Source organism: Pan troglodytes, chromosome 17 (genome assembly GCF_028858775.2).
Source record: "Pan troglodytes isolate AG18354 chromosome 17, NHGRI_mPanTro3-v2.0_pri, whole genome shotgun sequence".
NCBI classification, from domain to species: domain Eukaryota; kingdom Metazoa; phylum Chordata; class Mammalia; order Primates; family Hominidae; genus Pan; species Pan troglodytes.
The window spans coordinates 73,389,725-73,406,501 of record NC_072415.2 but is presented as its reverse complement, the minus strand read 5'-3'; the positions used below and the strand labels follow the sequence as shown (position 1 = coordinate 73,406,501).

Sequence of the window (16,777 nt, the reverse complement as noted above, 5' to 3'; positions counted from 1 at the left end):
GCTTGGTAAAGATGAACTCTGAACTCAATGAAATTGAATTACCTTAGTGATTTCTCAAAACTCCCTGTTAAGGCTTTCTGGTCCTCTGAAAAGCGAAAGTGGGCCGTGACCATCTTCTAAAAACGCCAAAAAATATGGAATGGAGCCCGGGATTTCAGAGCGTAGTCGCCGGGCTCCCAGGCTGAGCCCGCTCCGGGAGCCTCCAGCCGCCCTTTCCGATGCTCCGGGGCCTCCGAGCAACCCGGCGGGCGGTCCCAAGCCGAGGGCTGAACTCCAGGGAGGAGGGCTCGTCACGCCCACACCGGAGGCCGTGGCAGGCCTGGAAACCCGCCCTGCGGGGTCCTAAGAAGCCACTCGAGCTCCCGAAGAGCGAGTCTTCTCAGCCCTTCCCGGCGCGCTCGCATCTGGCGCTGGCCGGAGCCCGCTCGCGACGCACAGGGACGGGAGGCCCGGTTTCCACGGGAGAGGCTGCGGACTGCGGGCCCCGTCCCGAGGCCGGGGGAGTGGGAGACACCCGGCGACCCCCGAGAGGCGATTCTGGCACTGGTGGCGGTGGCGGTGGCGGTGGCGGCCTACTCGCCCCCTGGAAGCACCGCCCCGCCTGGGAGTTGCGCGCGCCGGCTCCTCCTCTTCCCCTCCGCCGCGGCCCGCCCCGGCCCGCAAACCCAAACACTCCAGGCGCCCGCCCGCCGCGCGTGATTCTCGCCTCGCCGCCGCCCAGCCCTGCGCGCCTTGCCCGGCGGCCCCCGCCCGGCCGCTCTGGGCCCCTGGCCCCGCGGAGCGATGCTGCTGCTGGCTGCCGCCTTCCTCGTGGCCTTCGTGCTGCTGCTGTACATGGTGTCTCCGCTCATCAGCCCCAAGCCCCTCGCCCTGCCCGGGGCGCATGTGGTGGTGAGTGGCCTCCTGTTGCTGCCCCCCGACTTACCGGCCCGCGCGGCCTTTCCGCCGCCGAGGCCGCGCAGCCTACGTCCCTTTTTCCAGGCCGCGGTCCCCAGGAAGGCATGGCCAAATGGGGAAGGTCACCTGCCGCCGTCCGCCCCGGCGCTTTTCCCCCGGCCCCGGCACCCGGCCTCGCGGACCCGCCCTCCGCAGCCTCGGGCTCCTCCTAGGGCCGGAGAGCGTGCGACTGGGGACCCCGCCGGCCGCAGGGTTCCCGGGGCCCCAGGGGTTCGGTGGCTGCTCGTGAATCCATGCAATATCCCTGGGATGTGGATGTTTTGTCCTCAGTTTTTCCGATGAGTCAACTGAGGCACAGAGAGGCTGAGAAACTTTGCCAAGGACACAGCGGTCGGTGGTGTGCAGGGTGCGGCGCGCGGTCCCGGGCGGGGGCAGACAGCGGGGAAGTGGGGTCCCAGCCGCCGGGACCCGCCGAGGCAGCTCGGAACTGGAAGATGGCCTGTGCGAGTGACGGGAAGAGCCGCTGCCAGAGGATTCCAGGAAGTGACTCACCTGGGGAAACTGCTCAGAACCCAGCGGGCTGGCGGTGGTGGCTTAGCGGTATTGGGACGCCTGTCCCGTCTACACTGCTTGTCTCTGAGCTCAGCGTGGCATCTGCTGATTGCTGCTCCAATGCAATCCTTTGCTGTTTTCTAGTGGGAAGGATGAGCTAAACGACAAGGCTTGTGTGCGAGGAATGAAGGAGAGGTGGATAGGTGTGATTTATTTCTTGGCGGAAGCTCGCATATTCAGCGATCCCTGTTCTGCAAATGTGGCACCTTTCTTAAACAGAGAGAATGCCTCCTTGCCTGCGCCCAGCACTTTCCCGTTTGCAGTGGCTTTCTCACCAGCATTCTTGTTTGGATCTCCCAAACCCGAGGCACAGTGAGGCGGGGAGTTAGGAGTAAGGAGGGTTGGTTACAAAATTGGCCGCACACCTCTTCCTGTCCTATCTCTGCACCGGAGATCCGAGCCTCCCCGCTGAGCTGGTATAAAATAAGATGGTCATTTTTTCTTAGTATGCTTTAAATCTGTACAAGGGTTTGTGAATGAGAAAATGTATCTGTTTAATTTCTCCTTTGTAAAGCTATTAGCTTTTTCCAACACCTCCTGTTCCTAATGGGGAAATAGTGTGGATTCATTACAAAAAATAAATAAGAGAAAGGCAAAACTTGACACGCTAAATTCTGAAAGTTTTACATCCGCAAGAGAACTGCTGCCTCAAAAGCGTGGCTTTAAACCTTGGATCCTTTCAGAGCTTGAGTTTATAGAGCATAACTTTGCAAAAACTAAAGCTAAACGCAGAATGAAAATTGGAATTCCTTATTTGTAAGACAGTTTCACTGAGCCTTGACTCCAGTCCTTCCAGCCCCATCCCGCGGCAGGTCATAGGTGAGATAATAAATGCTGTGTCTGTTCAGGTGGACCAAGAAGAATTTATTTTTACCATCCCGCTTTAATACGCAGGATTATTATTTCACACTCTAAATAATGTGAGAATGACATGAATAATTCACATGGTGTCACCATCTGTCTTCTTTTTTAATGTCATAAGAAGAGTGAAAAGTGTAATTATTGTTCTTGAGATTTGTTAGGAGTTGACTGTGTGGTATTGTTGGGAGAGGGAGCTGATGGTTAAACTGTCTGCCCGTACATAATTAAGAACAAACTTATAACAATTGTTTCATTTTTAAAACAATTTTATATACTAGTGTTTTCTATCTAGTTACGGTAGTAAAATTGCAGGAAAAAAGCAGAAAATCACCCACCTCAGCCTCCCAAAGTGCTGGGATTACAGGCGTGAGCCATCGCGCCCGGCCAACAACAGCTATATTTTTACAGTAATCTGCTGATAACTGGCTGATTACCCACCAAATAAATCTCTTCAGTGGTGGCAGGTTGAAGCTAAAAAGAAGTAAGGGATGCCTATGAGTCCCATAGAGGTAGGTGCATTTGCGTAGGAGACACTTCCCAATGATGTTAAAATCCTAACATGGAGTCAGAGATCTTCCTCCCAGCATGATTTATGTATAACAGTGAATATTAGGAATAATCTAAATGTCTGGTTAAAGGGAAACGTTGAAGTTTTGATGCAGCTATTTGATGAAGTATTGTGAAACCTTTTCGTTTTTTGACATAAGACATTACAATATAATTTTTTAAAAACAGGAGACAATACTATGCAATATTATGTAATTTGCATAGGGACAGTGACTAGAACGATATGGCCGGGTACGGTGGCTCACTCCTATAATCCCAGCACTTTGGGAGGTCAAGGAGAGTGGATAACTTGAGGTCAGGAGTTCGAGACCAGCCTGGCCAACATGGTGAAACCCCATCTCTACTAAAAATACAAAAATTAGTTGGGCGTGCTGGCGCACGCCTGTAATCCCCACTACTTGGGTGTCTGAGACAAGAGAATCGCTTGAACCTGGGAGGCGGAGGTTGCAGTGAGCTGAGATCGTGCCACTGCACTCCAGCCTGGGTGACTGAGCAAGACTGTCTCAAAAAAAAAAAAAGAAAAATAATGTTGCATTGTTCACTTATTCAGTGAAATATATAATATATATTGAGCCCTCCCCATACTAAGTGCTAGGAATATAGTGGAGAACAGAAAAATAATTGGTATTTTTAATGGAGTTTATGGGTGGGTGATAGGAGAGGTGGTTGTGAATCAGATAATCACACAAATAAATCTAGAGCTGTTTATTATGTGCATGTCATAAAGAAGAAATACAGTGCTGAAAAGTGTGTCAGTGTGGGGGCAGGGGAGACAGTGAAGGCTTTCCTGAGGAAGTGGTATTTGAGCTGAGATTTGATGGGCGAGTAGGTGTCAGATGAAGTGGGGAGAAGAGCATTTGTTGCAAGGGAAGTAGGATGTGCAAAGGTACTGTGGTTGGAGGGTTTTTACAGTAATCTTCTGCTGATAACTGGCTGATTACCCACCAAATAAATCTCTTCAGTGGTGGCAGGTTGAAGCTAAAAAGAAGTAAGGGATGCCTATGAGTCCCATAGAGATAGGTGCATTTGCGTAGGAGACACTTCCCAATGATGTTAAAATCCTAACATGGAGTCAGAGATCTTCCTCCCAGCATGATTTATGTATAACAGTGAATATTAGGAATAATTCCATAATTGAAAGACAGCCAGTATAGCTGAACTGTAGATAGGGGTAGAATAGTGCAAGAAGAGCTTTACTTTTCAGGATTTCCTTGTGATTGTATATTACTTTTATACTAAGCAGTCATTTCAAATAAATATGCAGGTGGCCATTCTTTTCATCTGTTGTAGAGCTAATCTTGCATAAATGTGCATTAAGAAAATAAGATTCATTTGGATTTGGAATCAGAGGCAGACTAATGTATTATTTATGAGCTAGATTTATAGGGCACTTTTCCACCAGTGAACTCAGAAAAATATTATAGGTGTGCAATTTATGGTTCCATAAGAAAACAGTCAAAGCAGCAGGCCTTGCTGATAGTATCTTTCATGCTTACACTTACTCCAGTCATTAAGTTTGGGATGAAGAAGTTAACAACAGCTAACCATTTAGTTCTTGTAGATTCATTTTAAGAGCCTGTCATAGTTGTTTTTTATAAAAACTTCCTACAGAGGGGAGATTTCAAGTGCTAAGAATATTTTATGATTTTGTTTTAGGTTACAGGAGGTTCCAGTGGCATCGGGAAGTGCATTGCTATCGAGTGCTATAAACAAGGAGCTTTTATAACTCTGGTTGCACGAAATGAGGTAAGGCTTCTAGGTTCATTATTACTGACTTGCTTCTTCGACTTGAAATGAGTCAAAGAGGCTGTGCTAAACATCTTAGCATTCACACCTAGAAAGCGCTTCTTCCTTGATGTGAGATGTGTTTCCTGAACTACTGATTCTCTCTTGTATTTAGGCCAAACACTTCTCTGTTGAAATCAGGTCGGCCCCACAAGTATTTATTTAGTACCATTGGCATATTAGGCAACATCATCATAGATACTGCAGATCCTGAGATGGGAGAGGCCAAGGTCTAGTTTAAGGAGCACACCTGGCCATAGGAAGCCAGGGAGGGCCCTTGGCCAGGTCAGAAGTGCTAGAAGCAGTGATTCTGGAGCTGATACCTGAAGGTGTGTAGGTGTTTCTCTATAATTTTTCACTACGATTTGCTTAGGACGTGATATATATCTCTAGTGAAATCTATACACCATAGAGGAACCTCGTCCCTCCTTAGAAGTTTAGCAAAATGTGTTTTTCTGTATCAAGTCAACACAGAATCTGTTTTTATTTTTTGTCAGGGTTTGTTTTTGTCTTGCCAAAGTTGTTTTTAGAGCACAAAGCAGTGACACTGTGCATGTGAACTGTCATGACATCCTCTTGCTCCCCATATGGGGACTGGAGGAAAGTGACCACACAGCTGGCTCGTCCGCTGCTGCAATTCTAGTGCTTGGCACGTAGTACATGCTCAGACATGTTTGTTGAATGAAGAAATGAAGGGAGGAATGATGGAGTGCCTGGGAATGTCAGCATGGCATACTTCCATGGGGATCTTGGATTCACCCATGTGCAAGGAGGGTGATAGTATGGTAACTCCTCAAATGGGTGGAGGGCTGGACAGGACCCATTAGGAATGGCAGGCCAGGAAGGGCCTTGGGGGAAAATTTAAATAATGTGGCAGACTTAGTCTTGGACCTCTATAATTTCTTTTATTTTTTTCTTTTTTCTTGAGACAGCATCTCACTCTGTTGCCCAGGCTGGAGTGCAGTGGCATGATCTCGGCTCACTGCAACCTCTGCCTCCTGGGTTCAAGTGATTCTCCTGCCTCAGCTTCCTGAGTAGCTGGGACTACAGGCGCCCACCACCACGCCTGGCTAATTTTTGTATTTTTAGTAGAGACAGGGTTTCACCATATTGGTCAGGCTGGTCTGGAACTCCTGACCTTGTGATCCGCCCGCCTTGGCCTCCCAAAGTACTGGGATTACAGGCGTGAGCCACCACACCTGGCCTGGACGTCTATAATTTCTTTTGCAAACCAAGAAAGACAAAATTAGCTACCTTTTATTTATAGCTTGACTTTTCTAACAATGAATTTGCTTTGGCATTGAAGCCACCTTACATAAATGAAAACACAAATTTAATGAAATGGCATTTTGTGAGTTTTAAACACCAGTTTTGATGCAAGTAAATAAAAGTGGAGGCAGAGAAGGCCAGCATTTCAGGCCCCCAGGAGCTCACATGGGGCCCTTGCATTGCTAGAAATGAATGAACTGAATGAAGAACCTGTGGTGTTGAGTAATTCATTCTTTTTTTTTTTTTTTTGAGACGGAGTTTTGTTCTGTAACCCAGGCTGGAGTGCAGTGGCGCTGTCTTGGCTCACTGCAACCTCCACCTCCGGAATACCTGGGATTACAGGTGTGTGTGACCACACCTGGCTGATTTGTGTGTGTGTGTGTATATATATTTATATATATATAATATATATTTTTATTATATATAATATATATATTTTATTATATATATTATATATATATATATTTTTTTTTTTTAGTAGAGACAGGGTTTTACTATGTTGGCCAGGCTGGTCTCAAACTCCTGACCTCAAGTGATCCACCCACCTCGGCCTCCCAAAGTGCTGGGCTTACAGGCGTGAGCCACTGCGCCCGGCCTCACTGTGTCACCCAGGCTGGAGTGCTGTGACACAATCTCGGCTCACTGCAACCTCCGCCTCCCAGGCTCAACCAATCCTCTCACTTCAGCCTCTTGAGTATCTGGGACCACAGGTGCTCGCCACCATGCTTGGCTAAGTTTTTGTATTTTTGGTAGAGACGGGGCTTCACCATGTTGCCCAGGCTGGTCTCAAACTCCTGAGCTTGGGTGATCCACTCACCTTGGCCTCCCAAAGTGCTGGGATTACAGGGGTGAGCCACCATGCCTGGCTGAGAAATTCTTTCTTTTCTAATGTAATTTTTAATTCCAGTCTTTGCAAAGTCAAGCTGTATGTATCTTTAGTCATAGGACAATATTATTTCATTATAGACATATTCAGGTTTAGAAACTCTGCATGCCTTTTGGAAGAATTCGCCTCTCCTTTGGTTCCTCTCTATTGCATGATATTATTTAAGTTACTTTTTACAGCAAATTAAGATAATCTGATATCTGTTTTCTTGAGACTAAGTAAAACAAACAAAATTAGGACCTTGGAAGAATTACATAATTACACGGGTAACCTTGCTTAAGAGTATTTTATAGTAGCCAGGCCTAGTTTACCCAGTCTATCCAGAAAGTGATTCTTACTATGTTTGGGTTTATAGTAGAAGAAGAAAATATTGGGCAAAAAGCAGTATTGACAGGGAGTCACACATACCCTCAACTTTGGGGAGCAGTGCATATTAATAGAGTTGTTCTTGTCTTATATCACAACTACATAATAAGACATTTATTAGAACTGTAGAGTCAGCCTCAGCAATTAGTACTGTTAACTGGGATTTTGAGGTTTATCTGTTTTTCTATTATCTTTCTCTAATTAATTTTCAAACTTTTATCACTTATTCATAGCTTAACATACTTCACAACTTCTTTCTTTCATAGGCTGTGGCCCAGTCTGTCTATGCAATGTAGATACTGTTTTGTGTGTTTTCTGGAATTTAATACATACATATAGAAATAATTGCTTTTTTTCTCTCCTTTGCAATAAACGGACATGCATATAGACAATCATCACGACTAATTATTCTGTATTGCTTCCAGGATAAGCTGCTGCAGGCAAAGAAAGAAATTGAAATGCACTCTATTAATGACAAACAGGTAAATCTCTGTCTTCAGAATGCATTTTCTGTATAACTCAGCACAGCTGTATAAAGGAAAAACAGAGTTACTTCACCTGTGAATAGTTAATTGAAAGCATATATGTACTGTTTTTTAAAAGGTGGAATTGTTTGAATGGTCTAGTAACTCAGAATATCACACACACGCAAAATGAATAGACTCCCACACACATTCATATCTACAAATGGTCAAATAACAGAATGTTTTACTGGCAAATAATTTCATTTTAATTATTTATTTAAATGAACTTTATACAAATGCTTAAGAGGAAAGGAATATTTAAAATTTGGTTATGGAATTTTTGATGAATAAAATGCTATTTATATTTCAGTATAAAACATAATAACAAATTAATAATCACACACCCATCACCCAGCCTAAGAAGTAGAAATGATCAGGGTCTCTGAAGCCCCCACAGCAGCCTTGTCCCTCTTTTCTTACTCCTAGAGGGGCAAATGCCAACCCGATTTTTGGTGTTAATCCTTTCTTTGTTTTTCTTTTCTTTTTTCTTTCTTTTTTTTTTTTTTTTGAGGCAGTGTCTCAATCTGTCATCCAGGCTGGAGTGCAGGGGTGCAATCTCAGCTCACTGCAGCCTCGACCTCCTGGGCTCAAGCAATCCTCCCACCTCAGCCTCCCTAGTAGCTGAGATGATAGACACGTGCCATCATGCATGGCTAATTTTTGTATTTTTGGTAGAGATGGGGTTTCGCCATGTTGCCCAGGCTGGTCTTCAACTCCTGGGCTCAAGCAATCCGCCTACCTCTGCCTCCCAAAGTGCTGGTATTATAGGAGTGAGCCACTGTGCCCTGCCTCTTTTTCTTTTTAATTTTACCATATATGCACATAACTCTAAATAATAATATATTGTTTAGTTCTTTTTTTTTTTTTCTTTTTGAGACGGAGTCTCTCTCTGTCACCCAGGCTGGAGTGCAGTGGTGCCATCTTGGCTCACTGTAACCTCCACCTCTCGGGTTCAAGCGATTCTCCTGCCTCAGCCTCCTGAGTAGCTGGGATTACAGGTGTGTGCCACCACACCCGGCTAATTTTTTTTGTATTTTTAGTAGAGACAGGGTTTTACCATGTTTGTCAGGCTAGTCTCAAACTCCTGACCTCAGGTGATCTGCCTGCCTTGGCCTCCCAAAGTCCTGTGATTATGGGCGTGAGCCATCATGCCTGGCCAATATACTTAGTTCTACTTCTTTTATTATATCATTCTTATTTTTTAACAGCTTTATGAGATATAATTTATATACCATACAGTTGACCCATTTAAAATATATAATTCAATGATTTTTAATGTATTCATAGAGTTGTGCAACTGTCATCAGAATCAATTTTAGAATGTTTTCCTCACCCCATGAAGAATCTCCATGTGTATTAGCAGTCACTTGCCATTTCCTCCCAGCCTCTTCTCAGCTAGGCAGTCACTCATCTACTTTCTTTCTCTATAGGTTTGTATAACTTCCTTCTTTATGCTTCTTATGCAACTTGATTTCTTCACTCAATATTATTATTATTTATTTCTTATTTATTTATTTATTTTTGAGATGGAGTCTCGCTCTGTCGCCCAGTCTGGAGTGCAGTGGCACAATCTCAGCTCACTGCAACCTCTGCCTCCTGGGTTCAAGCCTCAGCTTCCTGAGTAGCTGGGATTACAGGCGCGCGTCACTACGCCCAGCTAATTTTTGTATTTTTAGTAGAGACAGGGTTTCACCATGTTGGTAAGGCTGGTGTCGATCTCCCAACCTCGTGATCCGCCCACCTCAGCCTCTGAAAGTGCTGGGATTACAGGTGTGAGCCACCATGCCCAGACCACTCAATATTATTTTTTAGGCCAGGTGTGGTGACTCATGCCTGTAATCCCTACATTTTGAGAGGCTGAGACGGGCAAATCAGTTGAAGTTAGGTGTTTGAGATCAGCCTGGACAAAGTGGTGAAACCCTGTCTCTACTAAAAATATAAAAAGTTAGCTGTGCCTGTAATCCCAGCTACTCAGGAGGGAGGCTGAGGCAGGAGAATCGCTTGGATCTGGGAGGCAAAGCTTGAGGTGAGCAGAGATTGCACCGCTGTACTCCAGCCTGGGTAACAGAGGGAGACTCCATCTCAAAAAAAAAAAAAAAAAAAAAAATATATATATATATATATATATATATATATGTATGTATGTATATATATGTGTATATATATAATTTTAAAAATTCATTTATGTTGCTGCATAAAGTTGGAGTAAATTTTTTTTTTTTTACTGCTGCGTGGTATTCTATTGTATGTATAGACTACATTTTGTTCATCAGTTCAGCAATTGGTGGATATTTAGGTTGTTCCCAGTATTTTTGTTAGTTTGTTTTGTTTTTTACTATTAGAAAAGCTTTCAGTATTCTCTTTGTGCACGTGTGCAAGAATGGTACATACCCAGAAATGGAATTGCAGAGCTGTAGTGTATGCAGTTCTTCAACCTCACCAAAGTGGTTAAGCTCCCACAAGTAGGAATGCGGTTTCTATTGTGCCACATCCCTGCCAATACTTGGTTTTGACAGACTTTTTACTTTTTGCCTTTCTGATGAGTTTTGAATAGTATTTCACTGTGGTATTCATTGACTTTTTCCCTTCTAGAATGTTAGAGATCTTTCCATGTGCATTAAGTAAATTTGCCTTAAATTGCTGCAGCCTAGGATTGAAGTACACCAGAGCTTATTCCATCAGGTCCCTGCTATTGAGCTGTTTCCATTCTTTTTATTTTATTTTGTATTTTTATTTTTGCAATTGCAGTCTGTGCTGCAAGTAAAAATCCTTGTGTACATCTTCTGCACATGTGAGTTTTTCTCTAGGACTGTGGTCTTTACCCCCTTCTCTGAAGCCCACAAGCACTGGAAAAACACCAGCTCTGTAAATTGCCCCGTTTTTTCCCGTATTCCTGTAATATCTGATAGAGGAAGGAGTATGGTGTGAAGTCATGGAGTCAGTGTTCAGGGCCAAGGCCAGTCTTGCCTGCTGCCAACATTGTCTCTGCTCTGGGCTTCCTCATCATGACACCTTCTACCTCTTCATCTACCAAAGGACTTTAGGTCAGGTGGAAAACTTATCTTTCACATCAAGGAAGGGAGATAGGGCTGGGGCAGCGAGAATGAGCTTGATCCTTCTTCTGCCCTGCCAGGCTTCTAGGGACCTTTTGTGTGTGTGTGTGTGACTTGTTAACATTTTTTTTGTTTTGAGATTTCACTTGTCTGTGGCATAGATTTTATTAGTAGTAACTGATCTAATACTGCATAAAAAGGCTTGTTTTAAAATTAATCATATGATTACTACTGCCTTTTTTTTTTTTTTTTTTGAGACGGAGTCTCACTCTGTTGCCCACGCTGGTGTGCAGTGGGCATGATCTCAGCTGACTGCAGCCTCTATCTCCCAGGTTCAAGCAATTCTTCTGCCTCAGTCTCCTGAGTAGCTGGGATTATAAGTGCCCACCACCACGCCAGGCTAATTTTTTGTACTTTTAGTAGAGGCAGGGTTTCACCATGTTGGCCAGGCTGGTCTCAAACTCCTGACCTCAAATGATCTACCTGCCTCGGCCTCCCAAAGTGCTGGGATTATAGGCGTGAGCCACTGCGTCTGGCTGATTACTACTACCTTTAAAACAATGTTTTCTATCTGAGGATGTTGGGATAAAATCCACTCTAGGTATACATTACAACCAAGGGCAACCCCTCTAGACTAGAATGCTGCAGGTTATATTTGCAAAGAGGGCTGTTTCCTTTTCTTAGGAATTTTGATCATTTGGACAGGATTCCTTCTTGAATCAGCACTGAGGCCCTTATATGGAATATTTCCATCACTCCCTAGGGTTGGCCTGTGCCCTTTCACAGTTCCTTCCATCCTCCATGCCTGGCTGTGGGCAACCCCTGATCTGCCTTCTGTCACTATAGATTAGTGGCATTTCAAGAGGAGCATTTACATATTTTTAAAAAGATTCCTCAGAGTTTTAACTCCAAAAGCTGCCAAGAAAATTAGATTCTGCTAATTGCATCATCAGCAAACACTGAAATCTGTTCATTCAATATTGGCTTCCTTTTGTATTCAATGAATTGTCTTTTCTTTAAAAAATATCTTTAAGAAATAGTTTGGTACCTGCAAAACTTTGATCACTTTTTTTCTTTTTTAACAGGTGGTGCTTTGCATATCAGTTGATGTATCTCAAGACTATAACCAAGTAGAGAATGTCATAAAACAAGTAAGAGGTTGGGCTAATTGGAATTCACCAATGTGCTTGACTTTTGATTTGTTCTTGCCATTTTGCTATGTGGCTTGGAATGGACACAACTTCTCTATAGGTTTAATAGTTTTGTAAATTTTATTTATGAGCATGGATTTGCTGCTGAGTGGTTTTTCTTCTCTGTTTCTTAATGCCTGCTCTGCTACATTTTTCTAGGCACAGGAGAAACTGGGTCCAGTGGACATGCTGGTAAATTGTGCAGGAATGGCAGTGTCAGGAAAATTTGAAGATCTTGAAGTTAGTACCTTTGAAGTAAGTAAAAATGTTTGCTCACTGCAGTAGCACGTATACTAAAAGCAGAGCAAGCCACGGGTAAAAGCTTTAAGAATCAATTAGATGAATGCATTCAGATGTCCATGGAAGCTTTAGAAGACTCTAGAGGAAGGCTGAACAAGGTGAAGCTGAACAAGGTTTTCATCCCAGTGTCAGGACCATTGAAGCTTAAGAGTTTAGACATTTTACAGCTGAGAAAACCAGCTAAAATGGGAATGGACCTTCTAATCTGACACAGATTACTGTAGCAGTTCACTGAGGTCATATTTTCAAGAGAACACTTTGTAACCTAAGAGATGCCGGATGTTCCTATCAAACATCAGTATTATTAACAAGGAGAAACCAAAAAAGTTGAAGGACAGACTCACTAGAGTTCTCAAATCAAGATAAAAAGATACTGCATCTTATTGATGTTTCTATTTTTAATCAGGTTTACCAAGGAACTTCTCTTGGTAATTTATTTCAGCACCAAAGAAATGAACACTACATTTGAAATTTTTATTTTTTCTTTTTTTGAGATGGAATCTCACTCTGTCGCCCAGGCTGGAGTGCAGTGGCGTGATCTCAGCTCACTGCAACCTCCACCTCTCAAGTTCAAGTGATTCTCCTGCTTCAGCCTCCCTAGTAGCTGGGATTACAGGCACATGTCACCACACCCAGCTAATTTTTTTAATTTTAGTAGAGATGGGTTTCGCCACGTTGGCCCGGCTGGTCTCAAACTCCTGACCTCAGGTGATTGGCCCACCTCTACCTCCCAAAGTGCTGGGAGTATAGGCATGAGCCACCAGGCCCGGCCTGAAATGTTTTTAAAATGGAAAACGTTTTTTAGTTGCCATCGCATCAACAATCTTTTTCTTCCTTTTTTTTGAGACAGAGTCTTGCTCTGTCGCTGAGGCTGGAGTACAGTGGCACGATCTCGGCTCACTGCAACCTCTGCCTCCCGGGCTCAAGCGATTCTCGTGCCTCGGCCTCCCGAGTAGCTGGGACTACAAGCGCCCACCACTACGCTCAGCTAATTTTTGTATTTTTAGTAGAGACGGGGTTTCACCATGTTAGCCAGGCCGGTCTGGAACTCCTGACCTTGTGATCCATCTGCCTTGGCCTCCCAAAGTGCTGGGATTACAGGTGTGAGCCACCGCGCCCAGCTTAAAATCTGAAACTGAGTACCAACATAATGCTCAAAGGAAATGCCTCTTAGAGCATTTTGGATTTCAGATTTTCAGATTAGGGCTGCTGAACCAGTAAGTACAATACAATATTCCAAAATCCAAAAAAACCCCAAATCCAAAACACTTCTTGTTCCAAGCATTTTGGATAAGGGACACTCAACCTGTACCACAGTTGATGCATTTTCTAATGATAGGAAATGATTTTTATTTAAAATGAATTCTATCTCAGTTATATGTTTGCTTTATTATTTTCAGTTTTTATTGAAGTTGACATGCAAGTAAAATGCCTGTACACAGGCTGGGCGCGGAGGCTCATGCCTATAATCCCAGCACTTTGGGTGGCCAAGGTGGGTGGATCATTTGAGGTCAGGAGTTCAAGACCAGCCTGGCCAGCATGGTGACACCCCGTGTCTACTAAAAATACAAAAATTAGCCGGATGTGGTGGCAGGCACCTGTAGTCCTAGCTACTTGGGAGGCTGAGGCAGGAGAATTTCTTGAACCTGGGAGGCAGAGGTTGCAGTGAGCTGAGATCACGCCCCTGCCCTCCAGCCTGTGCAACAGAGCGAGACTTCATCTCAAAAAAAAAAAAACTAAAATAAAATGAAATGCCTGTACACAGTACTTTGGCATGAGTGAGAATTAAGCACGTCCTGTGTGACTCCACCAGGCAAGGACTGTTGGAACTTGCACCTGGTTTCTTCTGGACTTTTCTCCCTGTGTCTTTTCCCTTTGCTGATTTTGCTTTGCATCCTTTCCCTGTAATAAGTCTTAGTCCTGCGTAGGACCATCTGCTGAGAACTTAGACCTTTTAGTGAATCATCAGCCTGGGCGTGGTCTTGGGGAATCCCAATACTTTTCCTTTAATTTTCCTTTTCAGTGGTTTTCTTTGTGGTTTCTTGGTGCTGTCTCCCTCTTATCTCCCTGTAGATGTTAAGGAGAATTCTTTTTAGGTATTCTTTTGTCCTTCATTGTCTCTGCTTTGTATGTGTGTTTACTTTCTCTTAGAGGCCAGTGGCTCTGTCTTTGGTGTGAGAGACTTCACTAGAAGTCTGGAGGCCCTTGGCTGTGTTTTCACATTTCAGAATCAGGCACTAACAAGGTGATTAGGACTTCTGCGCTTGTTTGTGGACCTATTTGACAATGGATCCTTTGGAAGGGCGATTGTGTGGTCATATCTGTGGGCGTAGTTTCAATGTCATTATCTGTAAATCTTTTCTCTTGGGTTGGTCAGAAGCCCTGAGGAGTGTCCTCCAGCCTCCTGTGAGGATGAAGCTGGGGAGTGTGTTGGTGTCTTCGTGTGTGCCGTCTAGACAGACTTTCCCTTAAACCTCTCTCTTTATCTAGACTTACTGTCCCTAGAAACAGAACCTCCAGTCTCCTGCCAGGCTGGAAGAGGGGTACAGATCTACCCTGTGGAGAGGGGAAAAACATCTAAGATCTAACTGCCTTTTTTTTTTCATTGTCCTACATTATTTTTTTAATTTGAAGTGAAATTCATATAACATAAAATTAACTGTTTTTAAAGTGAGCCATGCAGAGGGATTTAGCCTATTCACAATGAGGTGCAGCCACCCCCTCCGCCTAGTTCTAAAGCATATGCATCACCCGTAGGGCAGCCCTCACCTGGTAAGCAGTTGCTCCCCATCCCTGCTCACCCCCACACCCAATCTCTGACAACCACCAATCTGTATTCTGTCTCTGGTCATTTTGTATGATTGGAATCATGATATGTGCACTTCTGTGTCTGACCTCTTTCTCTTAGCATCAGTTTTTGAGGCTCATCCACATGTAGCATATATGGGTGCCTCATTCCTTTTTATAGGGTGGTGATATTTCTTTGTATGGATCGACCACATTCTGTTTAGCTATTCATCATCGATGGCCATTTGGGCTGTGTCTAGCTGACTGCTTATTAAATAGACTCTTAGTCCCTACTCCTGTCTCAGCCCCATGCCAGCCCACCCTTCCCTCCACCCCAGAGACTCTTACAGCTGGAGCCTTTTGGGGTTCTGTGGTAGAATCTGGCTTTTTAGTTTCTCCACTCCCCGCTTAGCATTTAGTTTTTTGTGGTCTGCTAAGTTAGTTATCCCTCCTCAATCTGTTCTTCAGCTTCCAAAAGGTTATTGCTGTTATTTTTATTCTTATTTTCTTTGTTCTTGTGCGTTCTTGCCTTAAAAAAAATCTCTTTACGGAGATTTTAGTAAGGTTTCTAAAGGGAGCCGAAGTAAACACAGGCGTTCAGTGTGCCGTCTTTTTTCAGATATTCTTTTAGAACTTTCTTTTTTTTTTTGGAGACGGAGTCTCACTCTGTCACCCAGGCTGGAGTGCAGTGGCTCAATCTCGGGTCACTGCAGCCTCCACTTCCCAGGCTCAAGCAATTCTCCTGCCTCAGCCTCCCGAGTAGCTGGGATTACAGGTGCCCAACACTACGCCTGGCTAATTTTTTTTTATTATTATTTTTTTTATTTTTAGTAGAGTCGGGTTTTCACCATGTTGGTCAGGCTGGTCTCGAACTCCTGACCTCAGGTAATCCACCTACCTTGGCCTCCCAAAGTGCTGGGATTACAGGCATGAGCCACCGTGCCCAGCTTAGAACATTTTTATTATCAAAACAATATTATGTTATGAAAACACACTTTTGGAAAAAAAAGAGAATCCCAGCATCCTAACTCAGTCACTTATGATCTTCTGTATTTCCTTGGTCTTCCCTCTGAGCATGTGTACTTTTACTTAACCTTTGAAGTAATTACAGTTACAGCATATATACAGTCTAGCTTCTGCTTTTTAAACTTAAATAGCATAGATATTTTTCCCTGTCACTCCCAGTGTTTCTGGTCATCATTTAAAACAATTATCTAGGCCAGGTACAGTGGCTCACACCTGTAATCCCAACACTTTGGGAGGCCGAGGCAGGCAGATCACTTGAGGTCAGGAGTTCGAGACCAGCCTGCCCAACATGGCGAAACCCTATCTCTACTAAAAATACAAAAAATTAGCTAGGTGTGGTGGCTGGCGCCTGTAATCCCAGCTACTCGGGAGGCTGAGGCAGGAGAATCGCTTGAACCCAGGAGGCAGAGGTTACAGTGAGCCAAGATCACGCCACTGTACTCCAGCCTGGGTGACAACAGCGAAACTCCATTTCAAACAAATACAAACAAACAACAATAAAAAAATCTAATATTCTCTTGAATTAAGATATTATGATTGTATGTTCATGTTCTGTTCATAATATGAAAAAAAATTATGATTGATCTCAAGTTCCACAATTGAGGTATTTAGTTAGTTACATGATGATCTAATACTTTTACAAATATTTGAATA

The 16,777-nt window shown here is 43.9% G+C and overlaps 1 protein-coding gene across 1 annotated transcript in view; it reads left to right on the top strand.

The window, feature by feature from the left end:
* The first annotated feature begins 697 nt into the window (after positions 1 to 697).
* KDSR (3-ketodihydrosphingosine reductase) overlaps positions 698 to 16,777 on the top strand; it is a 37,437-nt gene continuing 21,357 nt past the window's right edge. The window contains 5 exon segments of the mRNA NM_001280319.1: positions 698 to 891; positions 4,594 to 4,683; positions 7,669 to 7,725; positions 11,906 to 11,971; positions 12,170 to 12,265. Of these exon segments, the coding sequence (NP_001267248.1) occupies positions 784 to 891; positions 4,594 to 4,683; positions 7,669 to 7,725; positions 11,906 to 11,971; positions 12,170 to 12,265 (417 nt within the window). The 5' untranslated portion in view covers positions 698 to 783.